At 34.8% G+C, this 14607-nt stretch overlaps 1 protein-coding gene and 1 long non-coding RNA gene across 2 annotated transcripts; one reads left to right on the top strand and one right to left on the bottom strand.

Moving 5' to 3' along the window:
- Positions 1-9054, top strand: LOC123536688 (L-amino acid oxidase bordonein-L-like). Its single transcript, XM_053528717.1, has 5 exons — positions 1-242; positions 797-937; positions 5045-5152; positions 5835-6028; positions 6158-9054. The coding sequence occupies exons 2-5, from the start codon at positions 805-807 to the stop codon at positions 7127-7129; spliced, it is 1407 nt and encodes a 468-aa protein (XP_053384692.1). The 5' UTR covers positions 1-242; positions 797-804; the 3' UTR covers positions 7130-9054.
- Positions 9055-12189: 3135 nt separating this feature from the next.
- On the bottom strand, positions 12190-14607 carry LOC123536904 (uncharacterized). The gene is made up of 3 exons (XR_008368187.1): positions 14497-14607; positions 12892-13123; positions 12190-12437 (listed from the first exon to the last, which is right to left on the bottom strand). It is a non-coding gene; the product is annotated as an uncharacterized LOC123536904 (long non-coding RNA).

Here is a 14607-nt window from a genome sequence, read left to right as displayed (position 1 = left end):
GATAATCCATCATAAAATTCTCTTTGGACTTTATTACAAGGTACTAATTAGATACCTGTATTGGAAAATAACCATAGTCGTTGTATTGAGGTCAACTGCCACATTATCAAAGTTTATTAGTAGTTGTAATGCTCTAGACGATTGTTTACACTGGCAGGTAACAATTCTTGAAGCACAGTCTCGAGTTGGTGGACGAGTGAAGACTGTCAGAGAAGGGTTCGCGCCCAATCTTCACTGTGAAGGTGACTATTTGCACAGATACGTATGAACCGGTTACACCTATTAACATTTCTATCAAACAGAATTTATTTTGCAAATTTCACTTGTTTGCTTCATTTCACAGATCATATAGAATAGATTTTACAAACGTTTATCGTATTCTGCTGTTGTTTCACTCCATACTACTTGGAATATATACTTGGAGGCATTTAGTTATAGTTATTCTCAACTTAATGATAATCTATTTGTTTGTACATTTATTCAGTCGAAAGAAACAACGTTAGAGGACTTACCTGATATTTTATAATTCATAAAGTTAGGCTTTAAAAATCATAATTTGTATGGTATTGCATAAGAACAGCAGGCACAATGCGACTTCCTTAATCTTAACTTGTACGGTTTTGCGTAATTACAGCAGGCGCAATGCGACTTCCATAATCCTAACTTGTACGGTATTGAATAATTGCAGCAGGCGCAATGCTACTTCCATAATCCTAACTTGTACAGTATTGCGTAATTACAGCAGGCGCAATGCGACTTCCATAATCCTAACTTGTACGGTATTGCATAATTACAGCAGGCGCAATGCGACTTCCATACAACCATTTTCTGACAAGACACTATATAAAGCTGTTTAACATTGAGACCAGTACATTCCAGGATTATAACGAAAATGCTTTCATGTCCTTGTATGGAGATCCTCCAATAAAGATTTCAGGTAAACCTCTTTTATTTACTTACCTTTAATTGTTGTATATTGTACGTTGTTGTTTATCCTATAGAATCTGTAACGTAAGATGGAACATATATTCTGTTATTAGAACACTTTCAAAATGTTTGAACGTGTATCTGTTCTTATATACAGTCATCATTTTTGAGTGCATAAAAATGATGTTTCTACTGCAGTCGTTTACTAGCTAGTATTCATAAGTGTTTTTATTTACCATTTATGATTGAAACAAAATTGCTTACTTTTGCTAAATGCTGTTATACCTTTATATCAGTAAGTATATTATATCTGTTAGTCAGGGATATACCTGGATGATTTTGAACTGCACAGATATGAGCAGCATAGCTACGAACCAAGCAGAAATGCTGCGAATGTGGGGTAGGTGAGAGAGGTGGCCTCCATCTTCCGGCGGAATGGGTTTTTGGGGCCTCCCCTTGAAAATGTTGAGACAAATGTTTGACAAGAGATGCGTTCTCATGCTCTTTTCCAGTGTTAATATATTTTGTTTATCACATTTGTACTACATATTACAAAGCTAATCATTTGAATTCATAGTTTATCACACCGCGCATGCTCACTGGCTGTGATCGTGACAGTGTCTAAAATTGCAACTGGAGCAGCCCCGGATACTTTGAGGAATATAAGCATTTTTCGTATAGAGTCCTATGTAACTTTACCAAGGAAAGTGTGCGCTTTAATAGCTCGATCGCTTTGGCACGATGCTTGGCCCGTACTAGTATTCATTAATAATTCTATGTAAGATTTTAAAATGTTTAATATCTATTTTGCAGATTTTTCCTTGAATTACTTCGATACAACGATAAATAACAAAATGAATTATGCCAGACTTGATATGTTGAAAAGTCAGAGTTCTGTTAACTGCTCTTTACAATACACTACAGGATAAAACACTTTTTAAATCAATAGTAACAGTAGATATAGGGTAATGTTTCAAAACATTTGCGTTGCTGAAACACTGTGTCATTCTTTGATATATTTTATTGTGCAACTGCGAAGACCCATGTAGTCATATTGTGTATCTCCAAATGGACCTAACAATGTGTCTGTTAGGGTAACTGCATCTAAACTCTTACCTAATCCTAAATGGTACACATGTTAACAAATCTTATATTCGAACCATGCGCATTATTTATTATTTAATATACTCTTCAATGTAAAAATTGCATATTTATTAGGCAATGAACGGAATGTTAACGCACACATTAAGGATGTACTGGTGGGATTTTTTTGTTGTTATCGATTTTGAAATCTTCGTCAATGTTTAATTTAATGCATGACATCTACATCCGAATTTTGACAGGTTTTTGATAAATATATCTACCTAAACATTGCAAATATCTTAAGTGTTCTCGCGAGAAATGTAACTTTTTTCTAGTTACTGTAAACAACATCAAACGCAAATTCAAACTGAGTTAATTACTAAATGGTATGTCGGTATCTAGATCTGGATATAGATTGATAGATTTAGTTGCATCCATGAAAACATCTTTAATATCACGCCAAGAATGTTATATTTAGCGTTACTTTATTTCTTTCTCAATATTGACTGATAATTTTGTTCTGCTGCTGCTGTCTTGGTTTACCAATAAAACACATGTCATTTGAAATTTGAACAGCAGAGTAAGACGGGTGTCCTGTTTTTGTTCCAAGAAATTTTAAATTTGCCCAATACATCGAGTGTTACTGGACATACATAGTATTATGTTGGTTATTTGTAGAAACAAGTGTTTGGTGGTAGCTGTAGAAACTTGCATGCACAATAGATTTGTTGGGTAAAACAACGCAACGACACAAATTTAGGTCATATGGGAGCTTTCTAGCTTTGATGGTAGAGGAAGATCCCAGGTGCCCCTCCGTGCATTATTTCATTACGGGTGGCCACCTAGTAGAACCGCCAACCTTTCGTAAGCCAGCCGGATGGCTTCTTCACATGATATGCACAATAGAATATCTAGAATATCTATCCCAAAATGATTCCCCTGAAGCGATGCTCTAAATCTAAAACATCCAATTATTATACGTGTATATCAAATATAAATCATTGGCTAGACTGTTTGCCTTAGTTATAAATATTCATACTTTGTTTAGCTAAACATGCATTTTGTCTTATTTCAAACCTGTTGCATAGTACTGTTAATCGCATTTTTATGTCACGGTATAGAACTTGAATATTAAAACGGGGAGAAAATGTGTAGGCGGCCGGATAGCTCAGTCGGTAGAGCATCGGAACGGTATTCCGAGGCCCCGAGTTCGAGTCCCGGTCTGGCTGCACATTTTTCTCACCCTGTGACATTTGGCGAAACTAAACGTAAACGTAGTAATTGTTCATATTTTCAACTGAAAAATTCGGATCTGTAGTGCACCTTTGAGATATGGTCTGTAGCTTGTATCCGCTCGTATCTTTATATGTTCGAAACCCCGCACGAGGTGTCTATTTTCTAATACGAATAAGCCATCAAGATGGCTTTGTGAACAATTCATGGCTTTACCCAAGAACCATTTCATGGCTAAAATTATGTCAAAAGGAGGCACCCGGGCTCCTCCTCCCAACATTAAACACTGTTAAAAACTTCCTTTGAGACACAAACACGGGCTTGTAAAATATTGCTAGTATACTTTAATTAATCACCTTATATTAAACTCTCTAAACATTGCAGGGTTTACCTGCATATTTTCCATGACATTAATACACTTACTTCACCTGCATTGTTCAAATGTTTCTACTTAGGTTTGCCACCTGGGCGTTTTGGTTCTTGTGAGACATTTCTATGCGCAATTTCTTCTATAGAGGATACCCAATATACACATATCCGTTCGTTATTTCCTCGCTGTCAGTTTGTGTCATCGTGCGTACGTGCGTGAGTGTTTCTTTATGTGACAGGCGTCTTTGGAGGTCTGTGTCTCTCTGGCTGTGTTTATTTCTATATTCATGATTATTAAAAGAACACAAATCATTTTACTATTTAAAAAACGAATTGGATAATCTTATTAAGATGATACTGTTCAAACTTTGTGACATCCAAACGGATAGATGGACGGACGGATAGACAGACGGACAACACTAAATCAATATCCCCCCCCCCCCTCCCTCCACTACACGTGGGAGACATAACTAACCTGGGAAAGCTATTTTCGAAATTTGATTAGCTTACATACATTACTGAAAATGCCCTTTAACCTTTACAATTGATTATGTCAAGCTGAAAGTTGCATAGTTGCATGGGATTAGGTAACTGCTACAGCTTGAATGAAAGTAACGCTTATAGGGTATACAAATATTTTTAATACAGAAAGTTTCGGTCAAAATACGTTCTGTATTAATATATCACTCAATTCATGTAGATATTGGAGAGGATGTTCGGAAACCTATTGGACATTTTCAATTAATTCAAACTTTTGTATTATTGTTGTTGAAAATTGTACAAAATTTATAATGTCTTCATCAGAAAATAAAAAATATCAATAGACTGTAAAACAAGATTATTAACAAGTCAACGACAAAGGTTTCTAAAGTTGCAAAGATACAATTCCTGTTGGCAGCTCAAAGCGACACTGTTTCTCAGCCGCCAAAGTAGCACAGAAAGCAAGGTAAAAACTGCCTCACTGGGATTCAATGGCTTCGGACTTTTTCGTTATTTTTAAACAAAAATCCTATCGTAATACCGAACGGAATATGTATGATTTCACACTGAAACGGAAATGTCGTTTAATGTTGATTATAAGGTTACACACTAAAGACACTAAATGGCTGTTCTTCTTTATTCTATATAAAATTGGCATATTTCCAATAGCTGCAGCACACGTCAGGACCCATTCAAATGTCTGTAACTTAAAAAGTGTAGTGGTCGTGTATGGTCTAAGTATACATGACACAGTCTGTCACGTTATTATTTCATTATGAAAATGCTATCTACATGTCAAGCATAGATCTGTTATGTGATTGCAAAGCAAGTAAGAAAAATAGGTGTGTAGAGCAAAATCAAATGAGGACTATCTGAATCTACCATTTTACCGCCTCCTTTTTTCCTATTTAGTGTCTGTATGCCATAAAGTGTTACATAACTATCATTTCAGACTGGAACAAAAATGACGACTTTTACTGCAGCAAATACTGGCCAGGCTGGGATGAAAAGCTGTTGCAAACTGAAGGTTTAAAAACGAAACTTGGAATTAGAGGAATTCGTAAGTATTTATAATATATAAAATACATTTTACACTTTTCCTTTGAATAAGAAACACAATTTTCGTTTCGTTACATTAGCATTTACGAAATATTTATCACATATATGGCTGTTCCTTACTTCGTACGCATATGTGTATATTTTTAAGATGCAGCCAACATCAATTAAATAGAAAATGATCGCGATAAGTGATGTATTTGTTCGCCCCATGCCATATACTTCCACTAGTGTACTAAACAAATCCCGAATATTGCCCTTACAAACTTATTAGAAATTTGATTGAATTCTATTATAAGAAATTGAAACTTGAAGTTTAGATATCCATTGCCCGGCTAAAAATAAAATTTAAAAAAAAAATCCTTGCTGATGATTATCTTTTTCCTGTTCAGCTGGCGTTTGTCATATAAAAAACTATATTTTCTGATGTAAGAATATGCTGTTTCCAAACGCTGTATTTTACATGTAACTTTAATAGGTATTTTGAAAAAAATCTTTGTGATTAGATGTTTAAATTATACGATCAAACTAAAAAGTGCTTCGTAGATCAAATTACGAGAAGTTCAGTTTCCGATACATTAAACATTAAAAAAGAAAACGTTAAAATTCTTTTAAAAAGTTTATTGCATGAATAAATTTCGAAGAAGAAAAATATAAAATATGTGATGGTTTTACCATTATTTTAGGGGATTACTTCAAGTGTACGGTAGAAAAGATAAAGCAAGATCTTGGCAGCAATCCAAACAAAGAGATGTGGCTTTCTTGGATCAAAAAATGGAGCAAATTCTCTCTCGAGGATTTTTTTAGAAGCTGTATATTGCAAACCGCAAATGAGCCACAGCTTCGGCCCTGGCCAGAGGCAGCCATCGAAGCTTTTAAGGTACACTTTACATACATGCATTATTTGTTTCAAATGTTATTAGTGTTTATTTGCAGAGTTTTAAAATCTGTCAACTTTCTACAGACGCAGTTTCCATCGTAATGCTGAAAAAGTGCTTTGTTATTACAGGTATCTACGTACAGGCCGTTACTTGGGAAGGATCTCATCTTGTATTTAAGAATACAGTTTGGGGAGTGGCGTGTTGATCCTATGTATACACCAACATTTGGAATGGACGAATTGCCGAAATCTTTTATTAGGAAGAACGAAAATGGGTGGAATAAAAGCGTAGATTTATCTAAAAATTTGAAATATGGGTTCATGGTAACAAAGATTCAAAATATTAACGAAGGCCGACGGAGAAATATAAAGGTCATTGGTAAAAATGATACTACAGGAACAGAAAATGTTGTCTATGCAGATGCAGTTTTTCTTACGGTTCCAGTGCATGCTCTAAGGCAAATAGAAATCCCTTTGACTCTTGAGCAGAAAAAAGCTTTAGATGATGTTGTCCTTATCCAAGCTACCAAGATTCATTTGCAATGCAGGAGGCGGTTCTGGCAGAAAGACAGAAAAGATGATGAAAGTCATAAAGATATCCCTAAAGATACTAGCAGCGTAGAACTACAGGGAGGATGCAGCATAACAGACCAACAGATAGGAAGGCTCTATTATCCTGACTTTGTAAAATCTGGAAGAAAGGAAGACGAACGTGGAATATTGCAAGTCTACGCGCTGCAAGATAACGCAGTTGTACTTGGATCAGAAACAGCAGAGGTAGCAATCAAAAGAGCCATTTCGCAAATTAAGAAAATTCATCCAGAGATAGAAGATGAGTTTGAAGCTGGTACGGTTCAAGCGTGGATAAACGACCAGACGCCACAAAGTTCGTTCGCAGATTTGAATCCTTTTGAGTACACTGAATCTTTGAAAAACCTTACCGAGTCGACAGAAACCATTTATATAGCTAATGATACTCTCTCGTGGTCAAACGCCTGGATACAAGGATCAATTTTCTCGGCACTGTTTCAAGCTTATTGTTTTCAAAGCCGGATTGAGGGATGTACATCTAAATATAACCTCGTTAGCTTTGTACCGTAAAAATGGTTATAGGAATAATGGATACAAAACGAAAGACATTCCCCGTTATATCTGTAACAAGTGATATAGAAACGTATACATATCTTAAACTGTTATATTTGCGGTATTTGGGAAACAATGGTGTATATGGCATAAAAAATAATGGTGTATGTTGCATGATAAAGAGTAGAGTATTTCTTCAAAGTTCGATGTAAAACGTCAATATATTCCCTGTTGGTTCATCTACTATATATAAAAGGTTTCAAATATATGGCAAAAATACAAATAAAGGTTTCAAATATAGGGCAATGAAAACTGTCCTTGTCACCTGTAGGACAAATTTGGCTTTTCAAAACATCTAATCTACAAATTATGAATGGCAAAACATATGTTAAAATTTCAAATTACAGGTAGGTCACAAATGTTACTTATTCGATATAAAAACTTTTTCTCTCTGTACTGAAACATCACTAAATTTGCCTGTTATATCACCAGCTAACAAGTAAGAACGTTGCTGCAAGATACAGCAAAAGAAAATTCCGCGCCAAGAGAAGCATTGTATATAGTACTGATAGAACAGAAGATATAACGATGCTGGTGCCTTTCTTGTAGATCCTAGGCAAACAAACATTCCGACGGGGTTTTATGAATGCTGGATAAAGAGGTGTGAAAGTCCCGCAAAAATGTTGTTTTAAAAACTGTATTTAAGGTGGAATGCGCCTATTTTGGAGTTGTTGGGTTCCGTTTCGACATTTTGTTTTATATAAAAGTCAGCATATTCCTCAAAGAATGTGTTTTTTTACTTGACTGATATTTCTGTCTTTAAGGTGGAATAGGCCTATTTTGAAGTTGTTGGGTTCGTTTCGACATTTTTTTATATAAATTCAGCATATTCCTCACAGAATGTGTTTTTTACATGTTTGATATTTCTGTAACTTTTTTCTCTGCAAATCTTCAAACACGACCATTGACGTCCATTTTTATGAACCCCGATTTCACGTCAGTCAAATGTCGAAATGGAACCCAATAACTTCAAATTAGGTGCACCTTAATTTCTTTTTCTTCAATAAGATTCGACGAAGTCAAAACGATTAAGTTAATCTAGTTCTTACTTGTTCACTTACTTATATGTGTCACTACTGACACGTAATTATGTTTAAACACACTCCGCCTTTATTATAATCTTATGTTAATGAAGCTTTCTTGTGATAATTTAAAAGCTTTACGGGTAAGTTTTATGAATTTTATAACAATCTTACACTTCACTTAAATAAAAGCATTGCCCGGTCATAATTTCAATTAAATATACTGCCGATTTTATACAAAAATAATAGCAAAACAATAAATTAGAAACCAGAGAACAACAAACTAACACAAAGTATGTCATGCAAACAAAAATAAAGTTGGTCAAATGCAAGTTTCGAACGGTCAAAACTTTCACTACAAAATGAATATAACTCAACCTACTGCTTACTGTGTGCGATACTTAAACTTACGTTTTTGCTCAATTGTTAGTGACGGAAGCAAAATGTACGCATGCGCAGTTTTGGTTTGGTGCCCACGTGATGATATTTTTGCTTCTTGTTCTATATTTCTCAATGTTAACAAAAGATAAACCGTTGCAACGGCTTATAAAGAAAAACTGCGAAAACTAGAATGTACACTGATTAACCATTATGTTTCATGTAAATATATGAAACAATGGTGACATTTTGCCGTTTGGTGAAAATTTCTTTAAAAAATCACAATGTGTGGGTTAGTCAGTTTTAACATGAAATCTTATTCAAATTCCTTTTTATATTTATAAATGTTATAAGCAATGAACAACTGTGGATTTGTTTTAATATATGAAAATTGTAATCCAGACAATGAGCATTATAACAAGTTAATAATTAGTAAACAGTAATAAATTAGTGCTTTGATTATACATTATTGACAGATATCAGAGCATTTGGTCAAACTGCTGTAAGATATAGACACCTTCCAGTACATTGACTTGTTGGAATAGTAACATTTAACAAGAGTGCAAGAAAGTCACAATATACGCCCGTCGCAGCAAATTAGCAAATAGCAGCTGTGTTTGCAAATGGAATCTTAACTTTGTGGTTGTTTAGTAATTATTGTAATTCTTTTGTTTTTCTATGTCCACAAAAAAACTCCTTACCAAGTAGAGATACCTTAAAATACACCTAAAATTTGAAAGTAACATCTATGTTGTACCACAGAAAAGTGATCTTGGGTTTTTCCTACGGTCAATTATAAAAAAAAAGTTACAGTATAGGTTATTTATAGTAACAACTAAGGGAAGTTAATCTTAACCAAAAAAAATCCAAAAAAATATTTGTAAGTCTACACAAAAATCCTTACCCTGTAGAGATAGGTCAAAATACACCTCAACATTGGATGTAATATGCATGTTGTACTACAGAAAAGTGGTCTTGATTTTTCCCTACGACTAGTAATGAAAAAGTTGCAATATAAGCTATTTATAGTAATAACAAAAGGAAGTAACTCTAAAGAAGGGACCTGCGCATGACACTTCGTCTCATGATGGTGTACAATTGTGCCAAGTTACATCAAAATCCCTCCATGCATGAAGAAGAAATGCTTCAGACAAAGTCATTCTTGTATCTGACATTTGGCCTCTAAGTGTGACCTTGACCTTAGATCTAGGGACCTGGTTCTTGCGCAAGACACACCATCTCGTGGTGGTGAACATTTGTTCCAAGTTATATTAAAATCCCTCCATGCATGAAGAAGAAATGCTACGGAAAAAGTTTTCATTCTTGTACACTTTGACCTTTAAGTGTGACCTTGACCTTAGACCAAGGGACCTGGGTCTTGCGAATGACACTCCGTCTCGTGATGGTGAACAACTGTGCCAAGTTTCATCAAAATCCCTCCATGCATGAAGAAGATATGCTCCGGACCATGTCATTCTTGAATTTGACCTTTGATCTCTAATTGTGACCATGACCTTAACCTAGGGACCTGGTTCTTGCGCATGACACTCCGTTGCATGATGGTGAACAATTGTACCAAGTTTCATCAAAATCCTTCCATGCGTGAAGAAGATATGCTCCGGACCATGTCATTCTTGAATTTGACATTTGATCTCAAAGTGTGACCTTGACCTTAGACCTAGGGACCTGGTTCTTGCGCATAACACTCCGTCTCATGATGGTGAACAACTGTGCCAAGTTTCATCAAAATCCCTCCATGCATGAAGAAGATATGCTCCGGACAAAGTCTGTGGACGCCGCCCGCCCGATCGCTAGGGGAGTTCCCATTATCCGTCCCGTTTTTCAAACGGGCGTATATAAACAAATAATTTGATCAATTGTCATAGAGATATATGCAAATGTAAAATGTGGAATAAAATAAAAACAAACAAAATGGCAAAAAGGTTATAAAATCATTGCTCACATAAAGCAAACTTAACAAGCATTCTATGCATTTATGAAAATGAATATAAAGTCAGGGAGATGCTAAAAACAACTGGATATATTGCTTCATTATAGCTTTCATTTAGAACTATTGGAATCCGTATTTCAAAGAATCCCTTCGAAGTGAAACAAACCAAGCCACTTAATATAAAACAAACATGATACTAAGTACTTGGGTACCTATACTAATTTGATTAATTAACTGATGATCCAAAGTCATTTTCTATATATCTCCTATGTCCCTCGAAACTCACATTGTGCTCTTCTCTTTACGTACTTGAGCGGTTGGCTTTTTACAGTATATCATATACTAGCTTAGGTACATTGTTTATTCTGTATCGCGAAGACTGCTGACAATCAACAATGAATGTCAAATGATTCTACTTACATCAACATATGAAAAAACAATGCTTATATTGAATGTTTTGGAAGTGTGGCTAACAGATCATAAGAAAGTTTACATATTACAAAGCAAATGTTGATAACTTTTAATTTGGTCTGTTTCGCCTTGATGATTGAAGTAGTTTCTCTACAGCTGATTTTTTCATGAAGGTAAATACTCCTGGTCGGGATGCTGTGCCAATACTACTGTCTAATGGAGAGTCTGTACCGGATAAACTTTCGTAGTCACTTTGGTCATTTTTACACTCCATAAAGCAGACAACAATGCTCAAAAGAATAATGAGACAACCTGCGATCAGACTGAGGTAAAAAGAGTAGCCGAGCTGGGAAGTGGAGAACTTTGTTGATACTACAATACAACCTATAACACTGAATAGACCTGTAATGAAATAGAATAGTGCATTTTTGCTAATGTAAAGATTCTTACAGTAAAACAGTAAAATTACAGAATTATAAATAACTTGATCATCATCGAATGAAATCTGAAAAGCGATCTATCAATCGCAATATCTATGGGGGTCATAAAATGTAAGACAGACACGTGTTCTTTTAAATAATATAGAAAAAGTGGAAACAGAGGTCACTCATCACGAGTATATTGAAATATTTGCAGGCTTAGTTTGAATGAGCCTGTTCATGGTCGGTATCGGAAAGACATGCTACTAGCCCCGGGTTGAGCAGAATATGATACGAATACCAGAAAAATAATATTGTTAAAAGCAAATGATCGTGAACCCGCGATCCGTAGACCAACGCTCTCCATACTGAGCTAAGCGGGCGGGCTCTTATATGTAGCACAATATTGTATATACGTAATTGACAGATATCACATCATTAGGTTTCCAGTAGGGATTTATGTACATGACATTACTTCATTCACTTGCTTTATTAAGTAAGCTTTTTTCAAATAACGTTATCGCATAAATTTACGTAAAAACGCAATCCATTTTCGGAGACTAATGAGCGCAAGGTAAATGCTTCCGTATAATAACAGGTATACGTTTTATTTGCTATAAAAAGTGTTATATCAAATATTCAGAAAAAAATCGATAGAAGTTCAAATGTGTTGTATTTGAAATACGGATTAGTGTGTAATGATGCCGAAATGTTCACTGACTTTAGATTAAGTGTCAGCACTACTTTTACTAGTAGAAATCAAGCACTTAACTCATAAAACTTTGACATTAGTGTCATCATTCACATAGTTATTATTAGTGTCATCATTCACATAGTTATTATTATTATACTAGCATAATTTTTACCTGCAATCGCAAATAACAGGAAAGCGACCAAATGCAATATTACTCCGAACAGCTTATCGCAAATCCGGCGAGCAGTTTTAACACCAAAATCCTCATTCTTGTCATAACATCTATGACACATTCCGCAAGCACTTGATACTCCACAGAACGAAACCAACATAGCAAGTACCATAAATACAAACGACATAGTGTGTAACCCTAAAGCCCAGGCGTCCAACACTGAAAATTAAATATTTTATAACCTTTAACATATTAGTGGCGTTAAACAACAATCACTAATATAGAATTTTTATTCGAAAATCGGTTTAACTAAAATACTAGTGATAATCCTAGTGATAGAACCAACAACCTTGAGCAAGCCAGATGTTTTTCTGCCTACCCAATGGGATTTCAATAATCTCTCAAAAGCTGTTAATTACAATTATCGAATTTAATTACTTAATTGAAATAGTAGTGGTAATCCTACTGGTAGAACCAACAAGCTTGAGCAAGTCAAATGTGTTGCTGCTTTCCCAATGAAATTTCAATATTCGCTCAAAAGATGTTAATTACAATTTTGGGATTGAATTGATTTTTACAGTTTAAAAGGAGAAATAATGTGTGTTGATATATGGTCGTGATGATGGGGTATTATTCCATATAAAAGTAACGAATGATATTGAGATATGCGTACTGTTTCTTCCATTTGTAGTTTGACAGGCTTCAGTGTTATTTCCGGTGCAACAACTATACATAAGTCCAATAGAGTCACATGTTGCATTTGAGGCCCACTTTGGTGTGAAGAGACCAACGCTTTGAAATATGAATGGTACGACAAAGAAGCAGAAGTATGCACACAGTGGTGCACAGATACTTCCAGAGCTCATCGTTAGTCCGTCCAACAAATGTTCTCAACGTCTGAAAGTCTAATAAAGATATATTGAGTTTTTTGTTATGGAAATACATTTTAAATGTAAGTCATATCATGGAAAGTATCACCAAACAAAGAAGAGCAGATTCGTGGAAACTGGTTAAAAATTTGTGCAATAGGATTCATCGCGGCTGTATTCTAAGATATAGTGCAGTGGGACTGGGAACACTTTGTCGCTAACAGTATTTATGATAGGGCTATATTCTATTCAGGTTGAGCATGTAAGCATAGACAGTTGAGCTCTTTGTTAGGGGAAATGACAATGACTGTCATCATTGTGAGAAACTAGCGATATTCTTTTGCTGGGGAATCCATTACCTGGGCTGGAATCTCGTTTATGGCAATGCTGATATTAAATTTATCAACATTATGTGCTTAGGGCCTGTTTCCTATAGATATCGTTTTAAAGTAGCTACATGTAGTAATTCATTAATATATTTTGGCATAAGTATAAATGAACGCGGGGTTATCTTCGGTTTCGGGTTCTTTTTAGTTTGGGCCTATTTTGCGATACCTGGCTCTTTGGATGTGTTTAGGGTGCTGTGTGTTTCCGGGAGATTTACCCTTACCTTTATTTTTTCAATGTTAAAGCAAAGTCGATTTCTAAATGACCAAGAAATGAACGGCAGTCCCAAAAGATCATAAAAGCGCTCTATAATAACAAAAATGACTTTCAACTAGTCTTTAGGGTAAATGGATATAATGGGTAAATAGAGAAAATCTATAGTCTATTTGGAACAACTTTACCGTCTTAATATGTATTATTTATTATTACGAAGATAGTCTTGTTACCTAAAAGTCAAGAGAAATTCGTCTGGTTTAAAAGAATATATGTTGAAAGTGTATCCTTTTAAAGTGGAATTATGCGCATTTTTCAAGTAAAATCCAGCTTAAATGGACATGTGTGTAAAAAAGGGTGGAGGAAATTATAGCTTTTAATCTAATATACCAAACTCTTCCTTCTACCAGTACGAAATAATACCTTTCCAAATATGACTGTTCTTATTTTGACTAGGCAAGGGAGATCAATGCGTAGAAGTTTGAAGAATAAAACTTTTATTTTATTAGTCCGATATTTTTTTATTTCTACAGCATCAGCTTCAACCAGTTATGCGGCATTAACGTTAATTTAAAACCAACCGATAATTACTTTTATAAAACATTCACCAAAACACACACTATGTGCAGTAAGATGCGCATAATGCCACTTTAATATACTGAAATGTAAAATACGCGTTAAACGAAAAAATAATATTCACATAAAACGCCATTTAAGATAAACAAACTTTTTCCATCATTAGATTTTATGTAATCCAATATAATCCACTAATGCTATGATCTGAATATCGTTATAAATCATATACTTACTATATAACATTCAACAGCACAAGTACAACAGAAGACTAACTTGAACTTGTTTATGTATACGAACCCATTCAGTCACCGTATTAATGATTTATAAAAAAAAACCGATTGACC

The sequence above is a fragment of the Mercenaria mercenaria genome, chromosome 17 (assembly GCF_021730395.1).
Source record: "Mercenaria mercenaria strain notata chromosome 17, MADL_Memer_1, whole genome shotgun sequence".
Lineage (NCBI taxonomy): Eukaryota > Metazoa > Mollusca > Bivalvia > Venerida > Veneridae > Mercenaria > Mercenaria mercenaria.
The sequence above is the reverse complement of the archived record's forward strand: the minus strand, read 5'-3'. Positions and strand labels throughout refer to the sequence as shown.